The 26,707-nt window shown below is 36.0% G+C and overlaps 1 protein-coding gene across 1 annotated transcript; it reads left to right on the top strand.

The window, feature by feature from the left end:
- Positions 1–26,707, top strand: LOC149769308 (uncharacterized). Its single transcript, XM_089949929.1, has 4 exons — positions 1–106; positions 18,542–18,610; positions 22,838–22,922; positions 25,188–26,707. Exons 1-4 carry the CDS (start codon positions 1–3, stop codon positions 25,381–25,383), a joined length of 456 nt encoding a protein of 151 aa, XP_089806055.1. The 3' UTR covers positions 25,384–26,707.

Genomic DNA, 26,707 nt, shown 5'->3' with positions numbered 1-26,707 from the left:
ATGAGGTGTGGTTCAGACGAAGAGGATGGCAGGAAATATGGGTATTGTGATATTGGTGGCTCAGGACTAGCAGTTTCATTCGCTTTGTCTTCATCGTCTGACTCAAGTGAGAATGATTATGGTGCCAGGAACCGACAGTCCTTCTCGGTGGGGTACTGTGCGTATAGTGATGGAATGCTTGGATAATGCACAGTCCACTTTTTCTTCTTTGACACACCTTTCCCAAATGGAGTCACCATGCAGAAGTAGCAACTGTTGATACGATCCTTCTAAAGCATTGGCACTGCAAACGCATGGATTTCCCGTTTTTGTTCAATCACTGGCGAAGAGTTATTGCACACGTGTTGCAGCATGTGTGTAAGGTCCACCTCTTGTCCTGATCTCCAATTTACAGCCGAAATTAAGGTGGTAGTCTCTCATAACCATAGTGGTTATACTGAGCTCTTGTGATGCAAACGTCATTTCACTACAAACATAGCAGAGGTTATCTGTATTGTTCTCAGAAGCACGAGGCATCTCTGCTTACTTTTGCTAAACAGAAATGTGTCCCTTTGCAAAATCAAACACTGACAAATGAGAGACCAAGACACTGTATAATTTCTAGAGCTGATATAGGGCAAATTGTTCAGCAGAATGATGTAAGCTTAGTTATGATAGCATCATCCATGACTTCTACGAATAACCTGACGCAATTCATGTCATTTATGACGCAATCCCAGCTTCAGATTGCAACATTCATTATTTTGCCTAAGAAGCAAGTATTGTCCAAACCCTGTCATATATTTATTTATAGACCCAGTCAAAGATGAATTTTAGTCATTTCTAGTTTAAATTGAGATCCCTTCCCTTTATAAATAATTTATCCTCCACCATTCTCAAGTCAATGGTCCTATACACATAACCAGTATCATATCTTTAAAATGAGAGCCAATCAATAATTGTAAGCATTAATTTCGTTCCCAGTGCCCCATACGTATTAATGTTTGACTACATTTATTTCGGAAGCATTTTTTCTGTAGACCAGTATGATGTTTTTTCTTTTTATCGGTGAATTTGTTCCAACGTTAGGAACTAAGATATGGTTATTTTGGTTATACAGAATATACAATGAATCTTTGCCTTGTTGTGTGCAGATGATGTGGCTAACTGTGCTAGCAATGCAAGGTTACTACAACTACAATGCAAAGCATATATCAATTTTATATCGCAAAATGCATGGAAACTAAAATAGGAAAACACAACTGATTGTCTTTTCAAATGGTATTGTTCTGAAAATTTATATTAGAATTATATCGGTCAAACCATTTAAACGACTATTATAAACATATGGGATTGCCTTGCACTTCCAGGTTTGACAGGGAGTAAGGATAAATTAAAGGCTATCGCTAACGATATTGGCATTCGCAAATATTTGAAGATTACATACAAAGGATATGTTTAAAATAGTTGTTGATGTAGTGAAAAAATATCGTGTGCTTAACAAATATGGGGGTATTTACAAAACAAGAAATAGAAGAAATTCAGCAAAGAGTTTTTAAATAATAATGTAAATGTAATTTAAATAATGAATAAGTATGTCTGTGGACGCTACCTTTACCGTGCAAATGCTTTCCTCATGTGGCATGTACGGGACTAAAATTGTTAAGAAGGAAAAGTTTACCGACAAGAGTCTATCTTTGACGATGCTATATTATTTTAAGGAAACGGTGTGATACCGTCTAAAGCACATGGGTCTGTAAAGTTTCAATCATTGGATTTCATAGTGGCTTCGATCAGGCAAGGCTAGCAATTGGTCACTTGACCACTTTTATATCGATGTTAATACAACATTTCTTTGTTCTACATTACAGAGCTGCCTATGTAATATAGATGATTATACAAAACTTTGTAGACACTAGTCAGTACAGTTCGTTATTGGAAACTGAGAAATATGTAACATTAGAACTGCCCTTCGTTTACAGAAATACATCTTAACACGTTCGATATCCAATAGTTGGTTGAATGAATTAAAGAGGAAGACACTAAAATGTTGAAATGATGATAGATTTTGCAAACTGTGTCGTAACATATCATGCTTGTAAATGATTCTTACTATTTTGGATGTATACATGCTTCATATACCAATTTAAGACGGATATGTCTCGAGAAGATCCATTGTATCAACCTTTTACTGGCTAATCTAATGTCCAGCTAGAACAAAGTCTAATCACAAGTGTTCCAAACATTTTGTTTGTTTGATTTTAAGATGAAAGGACCGGCTCTAAAAATATATCAATATCCACATCTAAACGAGTGTGTTTTATAAACCTATTTATGACGCACTGTATATTAAAGTCTAATTGATATGATTTGCACTATCTATCCGAGGTCAAACATCCAAAGTAAACGTTCAGTTATGTTCTGTTCATAACGTGGAACAGTAATGCTGAGTGTCAAAATACTGTATTACAAGATGTTCCATAAGTAATCTAATTCAGTATTCAAGTTGCGATTTTGAATACATACAATCTAAAAGTATATCCGATATCTGACAAATCAGGTATAGGCATATTTACCCCCATTAAATATGAAGATATTATACCAGATGTGCCTTACTGTATCATCGGAAGTATGAAATTACAAACTTGGTCCCGTCATAAATAGAGTCAGTTATCTACAGGCATAAAACAACAAGCATGATGATATCAGCATGTTTTGAAGGAAGGTCTTTAGATTTAAATTGATATTCTGTAATAGAGACTGTACAAATTAGCATATATAAGCAAATACCGTTTAATGTCTAACTGACAAAGCTTGTATAATTCAAAGCTGTATATATTTGTAAATTTAAAAATATTTATGTTAAAGAAGATAAATTCAATTATAATGTATCCAGATCTTAAGTTTTAATGTGTTATGCAGAAGAGGAATTTTCTATCCGTAGCATCTCAAGTGTGCACAGTGTTACAGCTGAGATCTATGCACACCCTCCTTGCTTCCGTGTCATACTACTGACGGAAATACTTACTTAACATTGCTATTACATAAATAAATGATATATTCATAAAATGTCTCTTCCTAACGAAATCTAAAGAGGGGCTGAACTATTAACAAAGCAGTATGAAACAATATGAAATGGTTCACACATTTCGCTTTTTTGGATTTACTACTGATGAGTTGAGTTTTAAATGATGAATCAAACGTTTCTTTGTTAGACAGAGTGGAATTGCGCTATGTGGTTTTCCTCTATATACACGCGATCTATGGGTACAATCTCTAAGGTCGCTTTTTATATTAGAATCTTTATAATAACGTTTGAGCAATACTTCTTATAGGTAGTGGACAAAGGAACAAACAGTGAATTATTGAAAGGTTGAAGCCAATTAATGATATATGGAGTCAGTGTGATTATGTAGATACTTTTATTCTTCGCGCATTTATGAATGTTTTTGACCTCATCTGATGACTAGCCGCCCAGGAGAAGCAGATGCCGTCTTAAAGGTCATATATTTTGTTCAGAATGTTTTGGAGAAACAAGTGATCACAAATTGTTTTCTCACATTCTCATAGGTACATAAGCGTGTCTTTCGTGTAGAATATAGGTAAAGTATATATCTATCTTTATTACGCTAATGCTTCCTTTTACGTGATTGTCTAGTGCAAACATAGCGCACACAACCGCCTTAATTTGCATCATGACTTGAGAATTATTTCACAATAGGTTAGGACAAAGTTTACATATTTACATCCTAAACCGTGCAACAGTTGGAGTTGGTTTCATGCAAACAGATCCGTGTGTACTTATTTGACTCGGAAAAAGCAGAATTGATGAAGTCCTGGTTCGAAACTTAATTTCCGTTATTGTAATTCTAATTTTCTTTGTCTGAATGAATCCCCGAATTAGTATTTTATAATGGAAATAGATTTTAGATAAATGTTGAATCGAGCACCATTTAATTAATCTTGATCTGCCTCGTTTAATTTCAGTATGCAGATTTAACACATTTCGCCACATTCACATTGGCTTAGTTTTGTATATATACCGTTTTGTGTACCTTTTGGTACATGACTGCAAAAAGTTACGTGTAATATTTTGTTCATGATTGTGAATTTGAATGGATAAGATATTATAAGGCTAATTTTTGTGCAAGGGTAAATATTCCATTTTCAGACATTAAGTGTTGAGTGCATGAGATCTTTAAATAAATGTATACGATCATTAATAATAATAATATTAATAATAAACCTGCTTATTAGTTTGGTGTTATTTCGAATTTAATGGGTCAGTCGGGTGGGTTCTTAGACGAATTAAATTGTTTCTCACTGAATGGGTCGGTCAGGTGGGTTCTTTTACGACGGGGGCTATTGCAAAATACAGTGAGTAGGAGAGACTTGCAATGTAAGGATAGAAATGAACAATTAAGTCACTCCCATTTCGGATTCCTATTATGGATTTGTATTTCATATTTTCATGTGTTAATTTAAGTCTGCAAATATGTCTAAAGGTGTGATCAAATATAAGTTGACAGAAGATATATATATGAGTTATTCATTGGAATTTCAACGTGAGCATTATACTTAAATAGTATTCTGAGACTACTGTGACTGCTGCGAGACTGGTACAGTTGAGGATCTGGAATTCATTCAGGTCATTTGATTCTTTAGGACTTGTGATATAACTGGTGGAATTATTTGAGATGAAATTTTTAAACATATGATGAAAATTTGTTGAAATATCGACCTCGTTATGAAAACGATGGCTAAAACTAATTTCGATTGTAGCCGACCGAAGATTACGCTAGTCGAAATAATTTAATTCATCGTTGAAAGAAATAGAAAATAACGAGCAAAAAGAATTGTATATTTTGAATTATCTGTCATACGCGTAATATATCTTTCATTAATAAACAAATTATCGAGAAAGAGAGAAAGAAGCTTGATTTAAAGTCATGATCCATACGAAATCACATGTATATATATGTATATACTTCCATTGATTCTTATCACTCTAAACATTCAATTGAAATCTCAAGACTCTTTAACACTTTTGAAAACTTCTTTTTGGCAACTAAAAGGCAATGCGAGTGGACGATGGGGAAAACAAAACTGGAATGAGCTTGTTAGAAATATCGAGCTCCCTACTCAGCAAAGAGAAAATGTAATAATTACGAAATATGTATTTATCACTCAACATAATAGCTGCATTCAAACAATTGTATATATTATCATTTTATTCTTTTTTCAGGGTTATACTCTACAAGCATAAGCAGTACGTTCCCGAGAAATCATTCCTTTTTGACCTCAAAATCACGTATATACCCTGGACAGAAGTGTTTATCATTTATGTACACAACAAACAAAATCTGCACAACTTGCATGCAGGTGCTGCCGGAAAATGGTGTGGTATTTTCTAGCATTTCGAATATACTGGAGAGGGAGTGGATACAGACTTCCGTCAGTATTTGTGTTTTTAAGAAGTCCAGAATTGCCATCAGTTTCGTGCATGGACGAGACGATAATGGAAAGTTTGGGGTCGGAAATATTTTCCTCAAGCAAGGACTATGTTCAGGTATTTTATAGATATATTAGCTGTATTTCCATTTTGAAACTAGCGCAGTTCACACTAGGTCATTTATTTATCTTGACTTTTTGGCGGCTTATACCGTTTCATATACATTATACATTTCCACTTGTTCTTTGTTTCAATTAAATTATATTTGCATTCCGTCCTTGAAAACAATACGACAGTGGATGATAACTAAACGATGCTTCGGGTTAACACTTTGTGTAAAGATTCTAATGAAACAAAGCACGGTACTTTCAAATCGCTATACTGCAGATCAGTCGGATCGGGCCATAAAAACCATTCTGATGAAAGGTCACGTGGACAGATCATATTGGTTAAGGTGTCTACAACACACTGATAATAATATGTGCAGTTAATATGACCCAAGAACCAAATCATCAAGATGCAGTCAAATTAATGACAAGTGTTCAGTTTGACCAAATTAATATTAGATGGTTTAATGTAGCTGTAATAATTATTGTTTATATGTCACGTGATATAATCAAATTGATTTCTAACAAAGTACACATAGTAATGCAAGCAGACCAACCTTTCTCCACTTCGTTGATACTGTTCGTCCAAATCTTTTCATTTAGAGAATATATGTAATTAAACCGAAAAACCAAAGTGCTTAATAGATTCAATGAACTGAGATCAATTATACAACTGGCATACAATCAGCAACGCTTTGTAAAGCTGCCGCTAATGCAAATGTCAGTTGCCTCAGTTTGCATTTGATGGGAAATTGTATGAGAATATCGTGATATTAATGCCATATGTAATCGCTGAACGGTGGATCAAGTTCATGTCTTGCCAATTGTTGTGTTCGACATCGTTGCCATTGCATTAATTTGTTCTCCGCAGACCTGACGATTTGGTGTTGTTACAATCAGTAAATGAAATTATACGGGGTCACGTACTCTGCACATCACACAGAACCCCAGGCAACAACGACACTCATTAGTATTCCGACATGAAAATAATTTTAACAAGAGTTTCCAATGTAGATATAACCTTTTGAACTAAATATTGAATTCTGACTATGTTACAAGAATATATAGTATCTCACGTATTGTATGGTACAGTGGAGTTGTCATCCCTTTTGACATACCGGGAATAAGTCAGTGGTAGTAGGCGAAAATTGTATTGCTAGACTACAGATTATTAACTGTATGATATATGTATGTGAGTTTAATGTGAATATGATTATATTTTTCATAGAGATCTTTTCACATTCGTTCATCTGTTTGATGCATTCTTCTTTGACCTACTCCAAATTTAAGAAATTATAGTGGATGAAAGAGAATATGGAGTTTATTAAAAGTGCTGACTTTATTTTGTAGTGTTTGCCTCTGATTGACAATCTTGTGTTCTTGATGGTAAAACCGTTAAACAGTAAATCCCAACATTTCTGAAATAAGATGATAGAAATATCTTCAATTAACGGAAAGTCATCGTGCCATACAACTACTGTGTAATGGGCATACTGTTGCATATTGACGGGAAATAAATAAACCAAACTGAATGCTCCCACCTTTTCTGTGTTTGTTTGTTGTTGTTGTTGTTGTTGTTGTTGTAGAGTTTAACTCCATTTTCAGCACAAGATAGGCTAATACATGGAGGCCAGTATAATTGGTGGAGGAAGAACCTAGGAAAACCCGAGAAAAGACCGCCGACCCACGCGAAGCTACTGGCAAGCCTTCTCACATAACCACATTAGCCGAATCCGAGACTCGAACCCACGCAGACAGAGGTGAGATGGCAGTGATACGTAACGTCGAGCGCTTTAGACCACTCGGCCACTCGGGACCCTTTCTGTTTTCATTCTATCATGCTAGCGTTTGAATGTGGACTGTTTAGGTACCCTTGTGCCTTGTAAACTGTCATATACTGATCGCTGTATGCAAAATGTTTAAGGTTTGTACATGCCATCAGTGCAGATAATCAGTCTTTCAGCACAAACATTCTACTTTAGGTTGGCGATATGTCTGATTAAATGTGTCCCACTCGGTGATAAAATAACATATATACATAAATTAACATTAAAGCGACTATTGTATTTATACTACCCCATCAACCAGTCAATATTCTTTCATTCATATTCAGTTCGAAAATATTCAATTGACTATGGAGGTCTATAATTTGCATGAATAATCGAGAATACAACAGAGTATGAATGACGAATTTGAATGTTGTCAAATATTGACCGATTGTTGTTTTTATTTCGTTAGAGACGACGACAGGATTCAAAACAAATCTGTCAGGTTTTATGTATGTTACCAATACCACCGCAAATACCACCACTAATACTGCTGTTGATACTACCGATATCATTCCAAATGACGTCATTGGCAACAATTATACTAATGTGACAATTACCATTCCTTCTGCCGTAACAGTCATTGATAGGACGTTAAATGACACACATCAAGGTAAGGATTAACTTAAAAAGAGATAATTGTGTACAGATAATAGTGTTATAGAGCATGCAATCCAAAGACGACTGTTTATCCTACACACAAATAAAGATCTCAAACATGTTTGTTTCCTCGAAGTTAACGCTCTTTGCACTATTTCAGATCAATCTACGTTGTGTCTACCATAAATACTTAAAGGTCTTTACTCCCTTTAAATAGTAAACTTTTTTTTTTTTTGCCGGTATGATATAACTCCACCTCTTAATCATCGCTGTGCTATAATTTATCAATTGTTTCTTCCTTCCTGTTTCTCATTTAAATCCGTGTTTACCTTCATCATAATCAGCAGTGGATTTGTCTTCTTTTTGTTGCTCTTTTTATGTTTCTTCTTTCTCTCTGTCTCGTTTTTTTAGGCATTTATTAGATCAAGATTTACTTTGTTGAAAATGGCTACAGGCTGTTCCAAGCAAAGTTATATCCTTTGGGGTTATACGTTTATTCAAATACACACGCAGATAAAAGAGAACAAATGGCGGCATTGTCTCTTAGAGATGGAGGGTTTGGCTAGCTTAAGGTCCACTTAAAAACGTGCTTGATTTTCCTGCGTGGCATGTTAGAGATTTTCTTGTACTATGGAAAAAGAGAGATCTTTCGTGTTGGCCTTGGAGGAGTAACATATTGCGTTCTAGTGATGATGTTTGCAGTAGTATTCAAATAGTGCAATTAAGTAAAGAGGAGTGTGCTGCTTTGTCGAAGAGTGCAAATTAGGCTAAAGCGTATGTGAATAAGATCCTGAGTTATGTTCCTGAGATGATTTATTGCGAGGAGAGCAAGGAGGAGTGTGAGACCGAGGAGCGGAAGAATTTTGTTATAGTCATCAGCGACCGGTGCTGGAGTATAATCAGCAGTGCCACATAGAAAACAGGCGCAAGAGCGAGATCGATTTTATCAATTGCTGAATATAGTAACTCGGTATCTACTTCCGCATCGTGTGAAAGTTATAAAATTTGACCATGTGTTTAAGTGATTGGACTTCACGAGAATGTGTGAGGTGTATGATAGGATTATTTCAGAAGTTTTGGGATCTCGTTGGAATCCACGGGTTGAATTGTTCATGATATTTGAACCATTTGACGAGTGAATTTTTTCCTTCAGTAAATTTCTATTTCTAAACAGATCCTCGGACGGGCTCTCCAGATAAATCTTTGAGTGAGTAGGTGACATTTTTTTAAAATGGCAATGACTAGGAAAACTTCTTCAGTCCAGTTAGGTTTGTATCCCATTTTGAAGTTGTTTTTTTTTTGTCTGCTGATTGTGTCATCTACTTTAAATTTAGATCTAAAAATATGAGTCTGTGACTTGTTGTCTGGCATGGAAACCCTGTGGGTTTATCAGGAATGCTTCCGTGGTTCAGTGCCATGTTTGATTGTATTGGTCAACGATTTCCGTCAAAAAATATAAGTATCGGTTGGTGTTATTGCTGGTAAATATCTTCCACGTACGAGAGGGAGTACTGTTAAAACGCTGTACGAAGGCCGTTTTGATTTAATTCTGTGTGTTGTACAAGATAATATTATCTTTTGAAGCCATTCTGAGACGTTTTTAAGCGCTTTACCGGTGACGATGTGGGTTGTCTGGAACCACGTACTGCACACATCGATTTAATCAAGAGGATATTGTTGTTGGCCACCACCATTGTGTGATTGATATTACACTTCATTTTTACACTTAAGGCAGCACGAGTTCATATTGGCTGTTTTATGTTATAGTTTACACTACTTTGACAATTTTGTTTAAACCAACGTTGTTTTTGAAAACTGTGTTTCCAGCACTAAGTGATAAAATCGCCTCGACGGGCAATTTTCCAGCTTGTCTGCGTTTAATGTAATCGATGCAGTACCATCCACATGTACTGTCTTTGACGTTTTGAAGTTGTTACGAAGTGAAGACTGAACCTTTAGAGGGTTGCTTGATGTAAGGAATAACCTCACCTGGAGGAGGTCAGCCAAACAAATCGAAATAATCGATGTGGCCGTAGTGTAGGTAGTTCACTACAATATTCCAATGAGTTCCAGATCCATCATAACAACTTTTCAGGTTAATCACGCAGCTCTCGTTGAGTATTATTTGATCAGGAAGCTGATCTTTAGACAATATACCTCTGAAATTTGTAACGCTTGGTACTGATGATTGTTCGATGTCAAGGTTAGATAGGGCCAATTTTTGCTTGAGACGTTGGTTCCGTTTCTAATTTGATTTTTTGTTGAGAAACTTCGTTTCTTGAAACACCCTTGCCAAGTGTTCTTTTGCGATGACGAGCAATCCAAGAAGTAACTTTAAAGCGATTCATGCTACCAGGGGTGTGATGAATTCCTTGTTGTTTTGCGGCATGTTTAGCTACTGATGTGGCTTGACGATGAGTCAGAATGAGCCTGTCAGATTATGTTAACGCACACGACATAAGTTTGATCGATATTGGCCTTTTGTATGTGGCCGCCTTAGCAATATATTTATTTTCCTGAGGTGACAACATTAAATCTACTGGTACGTACGAAGATGTTATTATATTTTTGATTTTCTTTTATAACTTGTCGACGATGTGATGATATCATGTTTCAGGCGGAAGTTTCTGCCACGGGCAACACCATTTTCCATCACTGCTTTATGTGTGACTATAGGGATAGCAGTTGACAAATATGTTTGGCGTCATCGTCTTCACGAATGGAATTATAGAGCTGGAAATTGATGCACCAGTTGCTGTTCCAGACCCACCTTGCCTCTTGTGGTACGACGAATTTTTTGCCTTATGTTTATTAGGCTTTGTCAATACAATGATGTACATTTTTCCACTGAGCACGTCAAGCGTCATGAATCGGTTTGAAAGTAACAGACGTATCGACCACCTGGATAGCCAATATTCAAACTGATTTCGATATAGACTGGAAAATCTTTGAGATGCTCTGAATTATTAGATACATAGTTTTTGTATTTGTGCATGGCTTCCATGAACATCTTATACACCCGGGAGTTGTTTCTGGGAGCCATATCAAAATTGCACTCAAGTTATTCTTCTGGATATTGTCTAAAATTCGTGTTTTGTGTCATTGTGATAATTGAAATGCCACTAATACATATCTTGGAAGTTTTCTGCTTGTATTGATAGCGACGTGCCACGCTTTGGTCTTCTGAGGATACACAAACTATTGCATGTGAATCCTGTTTTGCTCAAAATAACGTGGGTTTTTGTTGTAAATCTGGCCAACGTGGATTCTAATTCAAGCATATAAACATCAAAATGTGTATGTTTAGGCATCCACAATAAAAACCACGTCATGATGAATTTTCTTTCTATCACTTAACTTTGTGCATGCAATCTGTAAGAAAATCTCCTTTTTTAGACCAAGCGTATGCATTACTCCTCTGAATACCGTATGGAAATCCCGAAATGCTCCAACTATTTTGCTCAAGGGAAGTGTGATGCACGACTGGAATATGTGCAAAAACGCATGGAAGCAAACACTTGATTGCATGCTGCGTTACGAGCAAAAGCAAAATGGGTTCTGAAACGGTCTCCGTTAAGTTCAGTAGCATTAGCGACAACAGCAACAGCATATCATCAATGGGAGTGAATTCAGAATTGACAGCAGCTCCAGTGTTTGTGTCTCTAAACCACCATATGTTGGTGGCAGACGATGGAAAGTAGTCCTCGCTGAACATGATTAGATTCATGATAGTGCTAGCTCGTGATAAATAGCCATTGATTTATTATACGGTCTGAAACTTCAGCTGGTGCTGTGCCGACTTAAATAGCGACCATCCTTTTCTCTCCAGTGTGACCTGATATCATGCTGAACAACTTCATTCGCCTGTCGCAGGTTATATTTTCGCTCAGACTTCCAGAAAGGCTTTATGGCGAAGCAGGTACACATCTTTGTCTCGCCTCATTCTTTTTTCGATACGTACTTCCGATTAGATTGGTGATATCGTGTCTTTCTATTCGACGTACTCGTACTCGGTCGTCCAGTCGTCGATGGTAGTGTCATCGTTCAGCCTAAGGTAATCGAGTGTAAATATATCATAGGTGGGGCCGCTATTTTATACTGATGTTATAAAAAAAAATAGAATGGTTTTTAAAATGATTATTATTTTTGGACAAATGTTTATTACCACAATCTTTTTAATCCTTGACTGGACATGATGGAGCCAAGACATCGCATTGGTGTAGCCCCACTCACCTTTCTCTCAAGATCCTGTAAAATGTATTCTTATCATTCACTGAGCACCTCCGCAGTTTTTTTTTATGTGGGCATTGTGCCTGCTTGGAATAATTGGAAAATTGCTTTTCCTATGATGCTTGAGATATTGTCGCCGACGGCAATTTCGATGTCGTCATATGTGATGACTGTGGCATGATTTAATTGAATATATTGTGTCCCACTGTCGTTGCAGATGCAGAGGCAGCTCCAGTAGCTCTAAATTATGTCGCCTTGAGGGCAGTCGAAGCTGCTTTCGCTACAATGAACGGAAGAGACGCTCGCACAGAGGAAAACAGAGTGAATAAAAATCCACACACAATTTTACGTTTCATTTTAACAGCTGATATTTTATCTGTGAATATTGTTTCTTTATGAAGCCATTATCAGACGTCATAAGGCTTTTCGATACACGTGCAGATAATATGCGATTCTCTTGTTGTTATTATCGATGGCATTGGCAGACTGATCGGTGAGCCACATGGTAATTTCCAAGATAACGTACGTGTTCAGGGTGGAAAAAGAAATGAAAGTTAAACAAAATCTGATATATCACGTTGGAGGCCAGACCGACCGAAGATAACAATCTCCGAGCGATCGAGCAGTTGCTGAAGAGGCTGTTCACGTCAGTGATCTTGACTGGAAAATCTCCTTCGTACGTTAAAGTGTCGTTTACGATAGTGCCTGCGCTTAAACCTAGAGAGGATCTGATCCAATTATAAATATCAAATCGCACGCCAAAACCGTCAGCGATCGTGATTCTGGTTCGCAATGTGGAGTAATTGGGCTACATTTGGTTTTCTTTGAGGTGTGTCCTTCAGCTCTGATCAATCGTGAATTGTCGCAGCGATGTCGTTGACGTTGTACCCGTCTGGCGATATCTTGATCGTTTGTCGTTCAGCACCTCACATTGCTGCTGCATTCGAGTATAAAGACCGATAATTGCTGAAGGGGACGTTAAAAAAGCTGCTCCATATCTCGGCAGAGAGCAGCGAGATCTGGTACGCCACCTGCTGATCTAATTGTAGCGGAGTATTATCCTCCACAGTCGATGTGACTGAACGTCAATTGAAAAACAGCGTGTTATCGCTGAGAGCCATTATTTACGTGCATGTGACTACATCGAGTCATGGGACAGAATCTGATACTGATCAGACGTTAGCAGTTTGTTATCCAAAAGATGAATCCACCATCTTGTTATCTGTACACCGACATTCCCAATTTGTTTGGAAGGAATCAGCATTTTTAATCGCTAGACGATCTCGGTAGGCTTTTTGTAATAGCGGATTTAAGAAACGTTGCTGGTGTCGCTGAGTCGATCTGATTATTTCCAGGAGCTGATCTTGCTTTGTATCTTACGTCATTTTGCTGCGTTCATTTTGGCGATGATCGGCTTGAGCAGTTTACGTGCGATATTTTGTTGAAACCCCATTTGGCATATTTTACACTCGATTACACGTTGACGTAACGTCGCCCGCTGATCGATAAACATTTTGAGAAAGTCATGGTGCTGACGACGACTTGTTTTCCAGCATGTTGCTGAAAACTACGTTTCTATGACAACATAGTTATTGACAACGGGGTTGCCATCAGCGATGCTGTCTTCGACGATTATATACTAGCCAGGTACGTAAAACTAATCAAAGCCTTTTCGATATCATTCCGGTACCGTTTCAAAGAATCGTGACAAACTGGTTCCTGGAACTTACGCTGCAGTGGCCTAGCAGTATTGGATTATTTCGCAGTGATGCCGCTACAATAATCTCTCGCGATCGCGTCAATGTTTATGTTGTCAAGTCCTGACAACAGTAACAAAAAATCACATGTTACGTCGGATATATTTAGGCACATCTTAATACGACTGAGAGAGATAAATACTGTTGCAGCTCTTTTTTCTCGACAACTATAAATACTCGTAGATGCGGTTCATGTTCTAGCGGTCGATTTTAATATTGTCGAGCACGATAATATTATGCTTGTCCGAATCCAGTTCTTGTATGGGTTGTATCTGATCCGGATCCACAAAGGTAAATATTGAATCGTTAGAATCTTTAGAGACAGAGTTTTCTTCAAGCAAATTGCCGAAGACAATGTCTCCGAACTCTAACAGTGTCCTGTATGTGTCCTGGTGAGGACTGAGCGTGTATAGGATCACGCGGTCGTATTGGAGCATGTAATTCATGAGCATATGCATAAGCAGATTCATTTTGCCACAACCGGTAGGACCCACGATCATGTAATGGCAATCGGGCATTAAAAAGTATGCTAGTGCGCTTTTGTGGACGTGGTTTTGAAGAAAATAATTATATTCATTTTCCATATAATTCACCACGTCATGTTCTGTACTTCCTTTCGACTGTTTATAGGAATAGGGCACAGAGATTGCGCTAGTCAGGATGGGCTGGATAAAAAAGTCAATCGCTACGGGTACTCCATGCAGGATAATCTCAACATGAACGGTCACGCCATCACCAATTTCGACGATGCAAGGTACCCTCCACATGACTCCAAAGCCGAACGATGGTCGCACGTCAATAAACTGGCAAAGGAGAAATCACAGGAAATATTTTCATGGAAGGAAACATTCTCTATTGTTTACCACCTCCAACATGACAGGATCTTCTATCTTCTATAACCATCTCCTCAGCAGATCTTGATGTGGCACAGGCTAACAAATATGACTGGCGGAATGATGTCTGAAAATTTATCCGTGACTGGACAAGTTCTTAGCGATGTTTCCATGTAATCAACTCCAACATCACAGAGTTCTGGACGAGTTGGAGCGTATACAATGATGAACCAGAGAAGGACTATGACCTATGACTTTGATACAAAGGATCGTTCTTTCTGGATTGACAAAGAAATTATACACCAATCGCAGACCAGACCGTTCAAAGTTTCAGTGTTAATAATGATGGTTATGATGAACTTATGACCATCAATAATTCAAATATTGGCTTGTACAAAACGACATAGATGGAAAACCGAAAGGTATACGGACTTCCATGCGATATCCATGGTAACATCCATGCGATATCGTAGTCACATTTGAACTCCTTTGGTGGTTCAAAGGTAGCTACCACTGGAGGAACACGCACAGAACATCAGCGTGACGTTTGGAGCTAAAATCTTAGTGACGGATTATCCACCAACGGCAAACAACGAGATAGGCACGGAAATGTACGTGGATGCAAGTCGTATCATAAACAGATCTGGGCACATTCAAACAATCACATACTAATTGAAACCGGTTTGGAGTTTCTGTATCAGCATCATCAGAATTCTCAAGCATTTAACAGGATTATTATGTTTTTGCAAATCTCCTGGCCGAGTCCATGCTACAAAAGAGTGGGCCACGGCTGTAATTACATCCAATTTCTAACTTCAGGTGCAGATATCTGCCGCAGTAGCTATCTGGAAATTTCAAGTGCGTGGAGGGTGGATGGAATAAAACCAGATATCACTCCTGATGCTCTTTACCTCACCTCTCCAACTGGTTCAACAACGCTTGAATTTTACATGTCCGTCGCAAGCATGAAGTACTAAACATTTACGTTTACTACACTCAGGACAAAACCTTTTAATCCTGCGCCAAATTATTGCCAAAATGTTACACTCGACGATCTAGTATAACTCGATATCTTAACAATTTTCTAATTAATGTATGTGGAAACTAAAGCTTCACCATGGCGGAAATTGCCCAAGTATCTATCGAACTTAACCAGTTATTGTTCGGTGATACATACAGGCAGGATGCGTCGTATGTTGAAAATGACAATCACTTGCTCAAACAGACCACGGGCAATTACTCGGATATCAATCAAGGGAAAAGCATCAAAGAAAATGTTCACACGACTATCCAGGAACTGTATCCGAGCGTCGTTGATTCGAAGTGAAAACCGGATACAATAAACGATGACGATTTGATCGAATGGAAAACGGGGACGTACACAAAAGTGAACACGACTGTATGGACAAACTATTATCTAAAAAAATAATTTCGCAGAACAAAAACTGCGTAATGCCAAAGAGTAAATATTTTTTTAACATGCCGAATTAGAGTAAGAGAACATGAAGGTGATCATGAAAGTGAAGGCCCTCGACGATGCAGTTGTTCTTAACCATCGGTTCCACAGCCGGTGGTTGAACAATCAACGTTTGAAACTGAACAAACACTGAACAGTGTTTTTATAAAAGGAAGAGTGCTTCCAAAAGAAAACTTTGTCAATGTTCCAAAGCCATCTCAGTATCAACTTGATAAAATTAATGATCGAGCAAAATATCGAAGAAAATACTGGAATCAGTGGGCTGCCAGGGACAGAGATTGCATGTTTCCAGCGATGAATGACTTTGGAAAAGAATTGCCCTGTCTTGTTATTACGTTTAAAAATATCACCGAAATATACCTTATGCCGCTCATGATTTCCGGTTCTTACACGTAGTAGAATCACATAAATATCCTGACCATCTTGAGCTGAAGGCCACTCCTGATACGCTGTCGGATCTTGCAATATTTAATCAACTGATGAAAATTCCAAAAGGATTAAATAGATTTTCACTTTGGGCTCTTGGATAAAAGCTTAGTGACTACCTCTAGTGTTCCTGTTACTACTTTCAGCACCAACTGTAATGCTAGCTATAACTCCTTTAGGACCACTACTACTATAAAATCGACCAGTACCACAGTTACAACTGCTGCTACTACTGTTGTTACTACGACTGCTTGTACTACAGAGAGCGCAGATTATACTTCTATAGTTTTGTTCATTTCCTTGTTTGCAAGAAGTGTTACAAAACTCGATATATATATGCTACCAGGAGCGCACTTTATGAAAGAAATGTTTACAAAATGTTCATCTATACAGCATCTAACATGATTTTACATGAAATTCACGATTATAATACTCCTCTGCACGTATAACGTAAACTCCTATGTTATTTATTAAGACATATATACAAGTATTTATCATTTTAATTAGCGTTTGGTTTAAACGGTTCAATAAATGTTTTTTGTATCTTAAATTTTAATTTACCCTTCCTATCCTTCGCTTCATATTGACAAATAATGTAATGCGCAAGAAGTTTTTGTTGTAAAGAAGAATGGACAACACCTTTGACCACGGGTGATTTCTAACTTGATTATAATTCACTACTTTATTCTACGCATACGTGTATTGTGTAGCCAACAGAAGATCAGAATAACTATCCATGCTTTATTCCTTCAAGCACTTTCGCGTCAGCTTCATGGATGCTCTTCAGGATAATCCATCATTCGTTTACACTATATTTGTAAATAAACGATCTGACATCATTGGATTATTAATTACGTCATTGTTTTTACCTCATGATACTAGTACCTTCTCTAAAACATTATAACAAAATTGTACATTAATTTAAATTTGTAATATTGAAATGTCATGACGGTGCATCATTTTTTTCGCATAGTGTAAAATGTGATCCATACTAATTAAAATAATATAAAAGCTATTCTGTCATCATTATATGAAAATGGATCGGTAAAACCCCAAAACAGCTATCCTAGCTGAGCTGATTCATTATGAGTAATCACGTTAAGTAATTATATAGAAGCCGGTGAGATGTAGAACAGTTTTATGAGGTAATAAGCCCAACATACATTAAAAATGTCGTCTGAATATAGCGTGTCATCCAAACACGGGTTGCTGATATAAAATTATTAGAGAAAATATATTCTCCAGATGCATACTAAAGGCGTTGCAAATCTTATTACTGATAATGTATAATAAGATACACTGACGGATATTTAATCCACGCCATCACAAACGGATATTTTCGATCCGTTTGTGATCGTTTAACAACTTGCTATGTTTTGGCATATTACCGTCCGTGTATATTGTATAATTTTAAATCTCCCGTGATGGAAGACTAATTACGGTAATATTATCCTTCTCATATTTGTACATTTATTTGAAGAAGAGACAATGCAAAGTTAAATTATGTGTAAACATTCATAGAAATGTGTTCCTCTGATAAAACAAACTCGTCATATGTCAATATTTATAATTACACAGATTTAAATTATAACCGCTAGCTTGCACATATTTGTGTTCATTTTCTCAACGTTCAATGTAAACCTTTTGAGTAATCACTAAAGATGGCAAGGGAAGGGAAATGGAGGTAGGAATGAAATGAAAGGAATAATGGAATATAAAACTGTACTTGGAAAAGCTATCAATACATACTTTTAAAGTTTAAATGAACCTTTAAAACATCAGTTTAGATTATATAGCAATTAAATCAAAATCAGTCAATAAATTAGGTGATATATTGATTATATTTCTTTTAAGTTCGGACAAATGAGCACGAATGGGAAAATAGTGGAATTCAGATGATGGAAGAAGACAGTAGCAGCCAAGGTAAACTGTATACGCAAATTAATTGACTCAGTCATTAATTTAAAAGCAGAATCCAAAAGTAATTATAAAATCCCCAAATAACTCGCATTAATATTAGTTACAATTATAATTTAAACGAAACTCAGTTATGTCTTTATTGTGCACATTATTATTGATATAATTTTGGGAATTCGTATTTTGCACCTTACTTTTGTGCTTTAGAGTTAGAAATTGAAACATCTTTGTTCCGTATAGAGCACTGTGGCATGGCGTGCAACAGTTATATCGTGTAAATGAATGAAAAATTTATATCCATTTCTTAAAATACTTACCAGAAGAGTACAAATCGGTGAAATATCAAACTCTTCGTTTTGGGAAATAATTCCTGTTCAGTGTATCTATCCGTTCTTGATCTCTTTGTGAACGCACACAAATAGGGAGGAATACAATAAATGTGTAATAGGTTATAGTAAATAATAAGAGGGAATAAAACCCATAGACAGCGAAAGATATGTATTGTGAATACTTGTGTTTTTGTTCTTTTCATTTCCGAATTATTTTATTTGTTGCATGTCTTTAAACGGAGTGGGTTGGAGTCATGTCGCTTTCAAACAAGAATCATTATTTGCAGGGTCTTTAAATTATCAGATAACATGCAATTCCTTTATATGCTTTTAACGTACTGAGGTCTATATTTATCTCTTCAAGAATATGACGTATAATGGACTGTACTCTTACGTTATTAAGTCTATTAACTACGTCAAGACACATTGACACATACTAGTCCCTGCGCTCGTTGCGCGTTTAAAGTGTAATCTCGCAGAAAGACTATGTAATCAAATACTCGGGCGGTATTTAGGATGACATTTCTGACCTTGTAAACTAAGCCATATTTGTATCCACTGTTGCATAATACGGACAAATGTTAATAAAACAACATGAAAATGTTACGTTCTGTTTTTACGTATTTATTTCTGCAATGTATGACTAAAGCTTGCAATACTTTACAAATATCGGAAACACCACTTAAAAAGGAAAATATAACTGTGTATTTATTGAGTAGAAAGAAAGCGTAAAGTTTGATAAGGACTATGTTGATGCATAAACCATCCGTGTGTAAGCAACTATGCAACTTTGACAAAAAAGGATAGAAAAATATAATGCCCAAAATATGTACATTTGATAAGCTTCTTTTTCTGGAACCTCTTCCTGCTCTGTCTCTTCTCCGATATTTCCCAACGGTTATATATCAACAAGTAATAACATGTACAATACTGTTATTTTATATCAATAAATGGATTTCGATACGCGTATGTGTACTTGTAACGCTGATTTTTAGTGGGGCCAAAATCACATGTCATAAAGCTAATATATTGCAATCGATCTGGCCCAGCTCTTATAAATCCACATTTTAAGAGGGTCTCCCAATCAAAACGCATCTCTTGGAAACACAAGAAGCTGTTAAAAGGTTGCTGCAAGAAAGACACAGATAGTTAGTACGCTAACTGATTTATGTTTATTCAAGCGGGCAGAAGGCCATACAGCAAGAAGTCAATATATGGAAGCTGCGGCCATAAGCCCGGAAACGAAGCACACGTATACATAATGGTGGAGTTAATATCAGCAGGGAGTGTGATGAGCCCAAAGTTTACTTTGAATTACTGAATTTATATTTTTGGTGGCTAGACAAACTCACCAGCTAGGACAAAGATGGTTACAAATAGACGAGCACAGAGTATCACTTTTTTAAGTGCTGACAACACAGACACACAGACTCACACACACACAAGTAATAACTGATGATTAAAAAACTTAATGTTTACGCACAGCTGAAATAACATTTATTTTAGATATATTGCTATATTCTAAGGTGCTTCTTAATAATTACTTAGGAGATTATATCATATTCTTGAAAGAAATGATCTACTCTGAAATGAAAACATTCAAAATATTAATTTTGAATCCAAATGAATGTAAAAGGCGTGTGATCTTACTATAGCACTAGAGAATAATCAGCTAAGTTTAGACTTGAAGTATCTTCTGGCATGGCATAATCTAGAAAAGGAATATTTCGCAAACTACGCCAAACGCAGATTTGCATCAAAAGAATAAACTCGCTCTCATTCCATGTATGATGACTCAGCATTATCTTATGCATATTTAATTTTGTTATTTGTCTGATAATTTGTTTTTATTATTTCATTACATGTTATTGTAATGTAACATTACTTGCTTAACTTGACATTGTTCAAAATTTAATTCATTTCTGCTTGATTTGATTGAATTTAAATATAAATACTTTATTTCCTTTATGTAAACAACTAAAATAGTTTCATTTTTTTCTTTGAGTATGTGCTAATTGAACAAATTATTAATCAAGTAAACAACTTTGTTTACTTTTGTATCTGTCTCAGAGTAAAAATCATTAAGTTGAGTCACGGCCACACACACACACACACACACACACACACACACACACACACCACGTGATATGTATCATGTTCCAATTGGTAACAAACTTCTATTTTTCCAGAAGAATTAACTCTTGTCCCCCATGCGGGAATCCGTGTTGCGTTTTGGTAAGTTCTATAACTGCGGTATGACAAAGGTTTGTCAGTTATGCTTAAAATCCTTGACAGGTCAAGTTATATTATGTTGTGTCAGTTTGGGCTGAATATATATATATATATATATATATATATATATATATATATATATATATATATATATATATATATATATATATATATATATATATATATATATGTGTGTGTGTGTGTGATCTGATATAATTCTTTGACAAAGACATTCCCTGGAATTTATACTGAAATCAACACCGGCATAATAGTTTATGTGATTAAACAAGATAATGTTGATACAGCTGCACTTTGTAGTTTATTACAGACGTCACCACATTTCAACTTGAATTTCATCGTTATGTGAACAGATATTCACTTAGTACTTTTCATTGATAGGACCTGCGTTTAAAATTCTTGGGTTATTGTTGGATTTAATCCCTAATACCGTAAGTACTTTTTTCTCATGGTTCACATGATACAAATGTTAGGGAAATAAATTCTTAGGTTAATTTTACAAAGCTTGTTGTCTCCATTCTTTCTTGTTACTTATTTTAAGAGCTTAGAATAGTAACAATTATAACTGAGCAGCTAAGCCTGTCGAAATACACATTCACGGTGATTCGTAGATAAATTTTCATTTCCTAATGTATCCCATTAATACAAATGAAAAATTGTAAATAAAGTTTGCTAAAGATATTTTAAAGAAAGTCGATTTTCTATGAATATAGTTCTCATCATTGTTAATACACTAAATTAAAAAAATCATAAAATCTTCAGTATAAAACATATACAGAGATATGGTTAACTTATACATATCAGAGGTGTGGCTAACCTTATTTACAATTTGCACTGAAATGGAAGGATAACAGAATATGTATGATGTAATCAATAGTTTGAAACTAATTAAAATACAGATAGTAAATCTGAAAAATATGCTCATTGATTAACATTTGTATCAAGGCTCTTAAACGCTGATAAGCCGTATTATAATAAATCTTCACATAATTTTTTTCCATCACATTTTCTGTAACTGGCTAATTCAAACACGATCAAAGGTCATGCTAAATCAACTATCCAAAAACGTTTGTGTAAGCAGGTTAATGAATATCCGTTAGACAGCAGTCATTCTTATCTTAGGCCGCCACGGGTTAGGAAAGGGCATGGCGAATTTACGACGTTGGCTTGCGACGAGATAGGCATATAAACCAACAAAAGGACTGACGGGCTATGGGTCTTGAGCAGGAACACCTCGACTCTTCGAAGCCTAAAAGCTATGAAAAGAAAAAGATATTAAGTTTAAAGATACTTGCATTATAATTAAATGCTAAAGAGTATCCAATCCTCATACGTCTATTATGTACATTTTATTTAATTTATATTTGATTTAATGTAATTATTTGTTTGTTAGATTTTTAAGAAAGTTGTATTCCATTACATGCTATTGTAATGTAACTTTATTTACAGGATTTGACATTTTCCAGAAATTTAGTTCAGTATGACTGTTTTTCAAATACACTAATCACAGAAACTTTGTATCCAATGCTGACCTAGTGCATAACCTTGATCCAGAAATCACTGAGAGTTGAAGCAAACAACCTTTTTAAAAGATCTGTCTCACAGATGTAAAAACGCAATTGGTTTTATTTTTTTAAAGTTGATTCCATTTCAGTGTCAGTTCGAGGCATCGTCGGTATCGTCATTGGGTGTATTGTCATCTCCGGAGCAGTGTCACTGGTAGCTGTATATGTATACAGGTATACCTCCACCCCATACAATGTCCCACAAAACATACACAATAAATTAAACGATGCTTTTAAATCCAGTCAACTTTCCAATTAGTTGATTGAATCAATTAAATTTTAATTGCAAGAAGCTATAATAATTAGACAACAATCCCAACTATACGATCCCCGAGATTAGATGTGACTCGCAGATTATTGACGAATGCAGTTACTATTGATTATTGTGTTACATAAAAGATGGTTGTTGTTGTTGTTGTGGTACCTAACACCATTTTTCAGCACACGATAGGCTATATATGGCGGCCAGTATTAAAGAGCTTAACGTCGGTATAATTCAAATTAGATCTGGCTGAAACTTGATTATTCTTGATGAATTCTTAATTATTGGCAAAAGTTTTTTGTATTTTGTTAGAGAGGAATACGTGCTCAACATAACCATACTAGATAAAGCTTGATATGGCAACGGCTATGCTGGCATAGCGAAGCTGACGATGTTGTTTGCGATGGACTCCACAGACCATGCCGGCGATGTCATATACAATGTAATACTTGTTACATAGCAAACCGTTCGATTGGTTGCAAGTCAGTATGTCAATAGGCGGGCAGAAATATTCGACCTGAAATTGCTACCACAAAGCTGTAGGCAATCTGCCAAGTCGCCGACTCAAATGAGCAAGCCGACGATAAATACCCGTAGGTGCAAAAGTTGTTGTAGTTGATGTAAGGTTTAACGCCATTAGGCTATGCATGGAGGAAAATATCAGTGATAGACGAAGAACCCAGGGAACTCCGGAAGGAACCACAAACCTACGGGAAGCTACTGGTAAGCTTTCTCACATACCAATATTGGCCACAAATGAGACTCGAAACCACGTAGATAGAGGTGATGTGACAATGATTCGTAACAACGAGCGCTTTAGACCGTCATGCCACTCGGGGCCCCAGGTGCAAAAGTAGGTAGACGAACAGTACGTGGCCAAAATCAAATTTGCCAATGATTTTGATATTTCTCCAAAGCAACTGCTCGATACCACGATCGAGTATCTGGTCGAAATTAATATATGTTATGCCGCAGATCAAGTAGCCCACCGGGTAGACTAGACTTTAGACATCACGGCCGGCAATCAAAAACACGGTATTGGAGCCATTATGGTAATCACGATGCGGCGAGAAATTGCTGCAACATCTTTAAAAGAATAAGAAACCGTTGGGCACTGCCAGTCAGAAACAATTTCACGGTTAAAAAGATGAGGCCTGCGTCATGATCTGTACCTTGGACATTGACAAAAATAAAATGATGACCATAACGGACCCAATAGACCCTCAAGTTGTGGTGACCAGATCATATGTCGATATTTCCACTAACAATAAGGACGATGCAGGGTTACCGCAAAAACGATCCAAAATATTAACAAAGAAAAACAAATGGCCTACGCGGAATTTTCTCCAGATTGCCGATTCTCTCTGAGCAACCGTCGTTTATTTCCTCATAACCTCTATATCCGTATGAGAACTCGGTGAATTTAAGCCGTTATTTTTGTATCGCTGAATAATATGCACCTGTCTGTGTGTGCAGAGGTTCATGAAAAGTGCTATCAAAAAAAATTTAATAAATGTATCCTTATGTAAACGTTATTTGCGTAGTATATGAATTCATTAAACTTTTGTCAATATGAGAATTTGTCAATGTGAAGATTAAACTGTTAAATATCTACATTTATTTTCTGAATTCATATTTCGTTATCAATCTATTCTGATGGATAATTCTGATTTTCGCATTTTGCTTACAAATGTTTGCTAGTATAGCCTGAAATTAACTGACCTATTATTTAGTTAATTATTTTCAATAATGTTATATTATATAAAAATATAGTAACAATGACTAAATCAGTCATCATTGGTTGACAGCGACTTTCATATTTACTGGACGAAATCGATTAAAATATCAATGATCCCAACATAATCGCACTCACGTACACTATAATTCATTATATATGATTCATTATATATGCTGAATGAACTCTAGTAAACAATTTAAAATATTAGTTTGACTAAATATGTGGCTCGCATTGATTTATTGCTAGATATGAGTAGTTTCGAAGACCAAATGTAACATTCACTGAAATGGCAAGAAGTCATATAATCATATTTTACAATCATGCAAAAGATATATTGTTTATCTTCAAAATATATTTCCTGCTACATGATTTTACAAACTATCAAATAATTCTTTATTAACCTATGAACTTTAGATTCATCTGTATTAATTATTCGTAGGAGAAGACTGGCTTGTGGCACTACAACAAAGACTAAGAGAAAACGTACACTCACAAATAGAACCAAAAGTGTAATGTTGAAGAGAGAACAGGAAGACAAAAATATCACATCTTCCACGGAACAAAGGGAAACACGAAATCCATTGTACGAATCGGCATATTACAACGGAGAAGCCGATTATGCCACAATTGAATAGAAATGACTGCGACAAAGCCACAATGTACACATGTCGGATTCATACGAAGTATGTGTCTATTCATTGGATGGTTCACTACATTACAAAGACTGTAACAATTAATCACATGCATTGAGAGAGATGGTAAAAAACGTGAAGATGTCAACACAGAAAACAACTACCAATAGGACACTATGAATAAAACGAGGGAACCGTTATCTGACAGCACATACAACCACACAAATGAGTTTCAGGATGAAACTTATGCCAGAACAATCTCAATTGCCATAATACCTTTGGATGAAACGTATTGTCACCCTGAATGTAAGAGTATTCTGGATCCTATATAGACGGACTAGTGACGATTTTAGCAGGACTAGTAAATTTCTTAATCTAATAGTCGTTCTTACTACAGAGTATTTTCGGTTATAGTAGTATTGTTTCTTATGAGGTAATTAGTTGTGCACTTGACTAAAGTATAATTTTCATTATAGGTTACATCCACAAACTGGTGGTCATCAGCACCAAGCCACACAAGAAGTTTAGACGTTCTAGACCAGTACAAACCATTGCTATCTGTATATGCATACAGAACACGCTATTCCCTTCCTTCTTAATTCTCAGACTTTCATTTCAGCTCTGTTGGAAATCATAGTTCTTGCTTGGAGAAAAACATTATCCAATGTGATCATTTTAGTAGGCATAAGACTTTTAATTTCAAGCAGCGCACATTCACTTGAAATTACATCTGTCCTCGCTGACAAACTCTATACAGAAACATGCATTACTTCAACAATCACACAATATCTATTAGAATTTAAATAGAGTTTTGCTGCCACTTCCCTATGATATATGTAGTTTGTGAAGTTATTTATTGTATATTTGGAACGTAAATATTCTCTTATAAATGTATTCAGATAGTGGAATCCTTTGTGTTGGTAGGGGTACAAGCCATGTTTACAATCTAATTCGCTGTGATACGGCGGCCGATTCTGTTTAACACCTTAGGAGCCATATAATTAGAAAACATTCTCTACAGTGCAAGACGACATATATACTCGTTAGTTCAAGTGCACATAAAATACATTTTACTTGTACTCGTTTACATTGTATATACGTATATCTCAATATTTATGCTTTGAACGGTGTATTATAACCATTTTTTTAAAAATAGCGTTTGATTAAATTTTTTCCTTTATGCTATTTCGAATTGTGATTATGCTATTTACATGTGACTTTGTCGTTTGGTTTTGAATTTTTTAAATATGTACAAAATCAATACGTGTTTGCATGCTTACTTTTATAATTCTATTTTGACTTTGCTGGTACACTATTTGAGAGCAGA

Source organism: Sinohyriopsis cumingii, unplaced genomic scaffold (assembly GCF_028554795.1).
Source record: "Sinohyriopsis cumingii isolate HCF-2022 unplaced genomic scaffold, ASM2855479v2 utg003975l, whole genome shotgun sequence".
Taxonomy (NCBI): domain Eukaryota; kingdom Metazoa; phylum Mollusca; class Bivalvia; order Unionida; family Unionidae; genus Sinohyriopsis; species Sinohyriopsis cumingii.
The sequence above is the reverse complement of the archived record's forward strand: the minus strand, read 5'-3'. Positions and strand labels throughout refer to the sequence as shown.

Excerpts from the sequence above, each read along its gene's own strand:
- LOC149769308 (XM_089949929.1), top strand. The coding sequence starts at position 1 with ATGAGGTGTGGTTCAGACGAAGAGGATGGCAGGAAATATGGGTATTGT. Across the intron at positions 18,611-22,837 it reads AGAAGACAGTAGCAGCCAAG|TGTCAGTTCGAGGCATCGTC; the intron begins GTAAACTGTATA and ends ATTCCATTTCAG. Across the intron at positions 22,923-25,187 it reads GTAGCTGTATATGTATACAG|GAGAAGACTGGCTTGTGGCA; the intron begins GTATACCTCCAC and ends AATTATTCGTAG.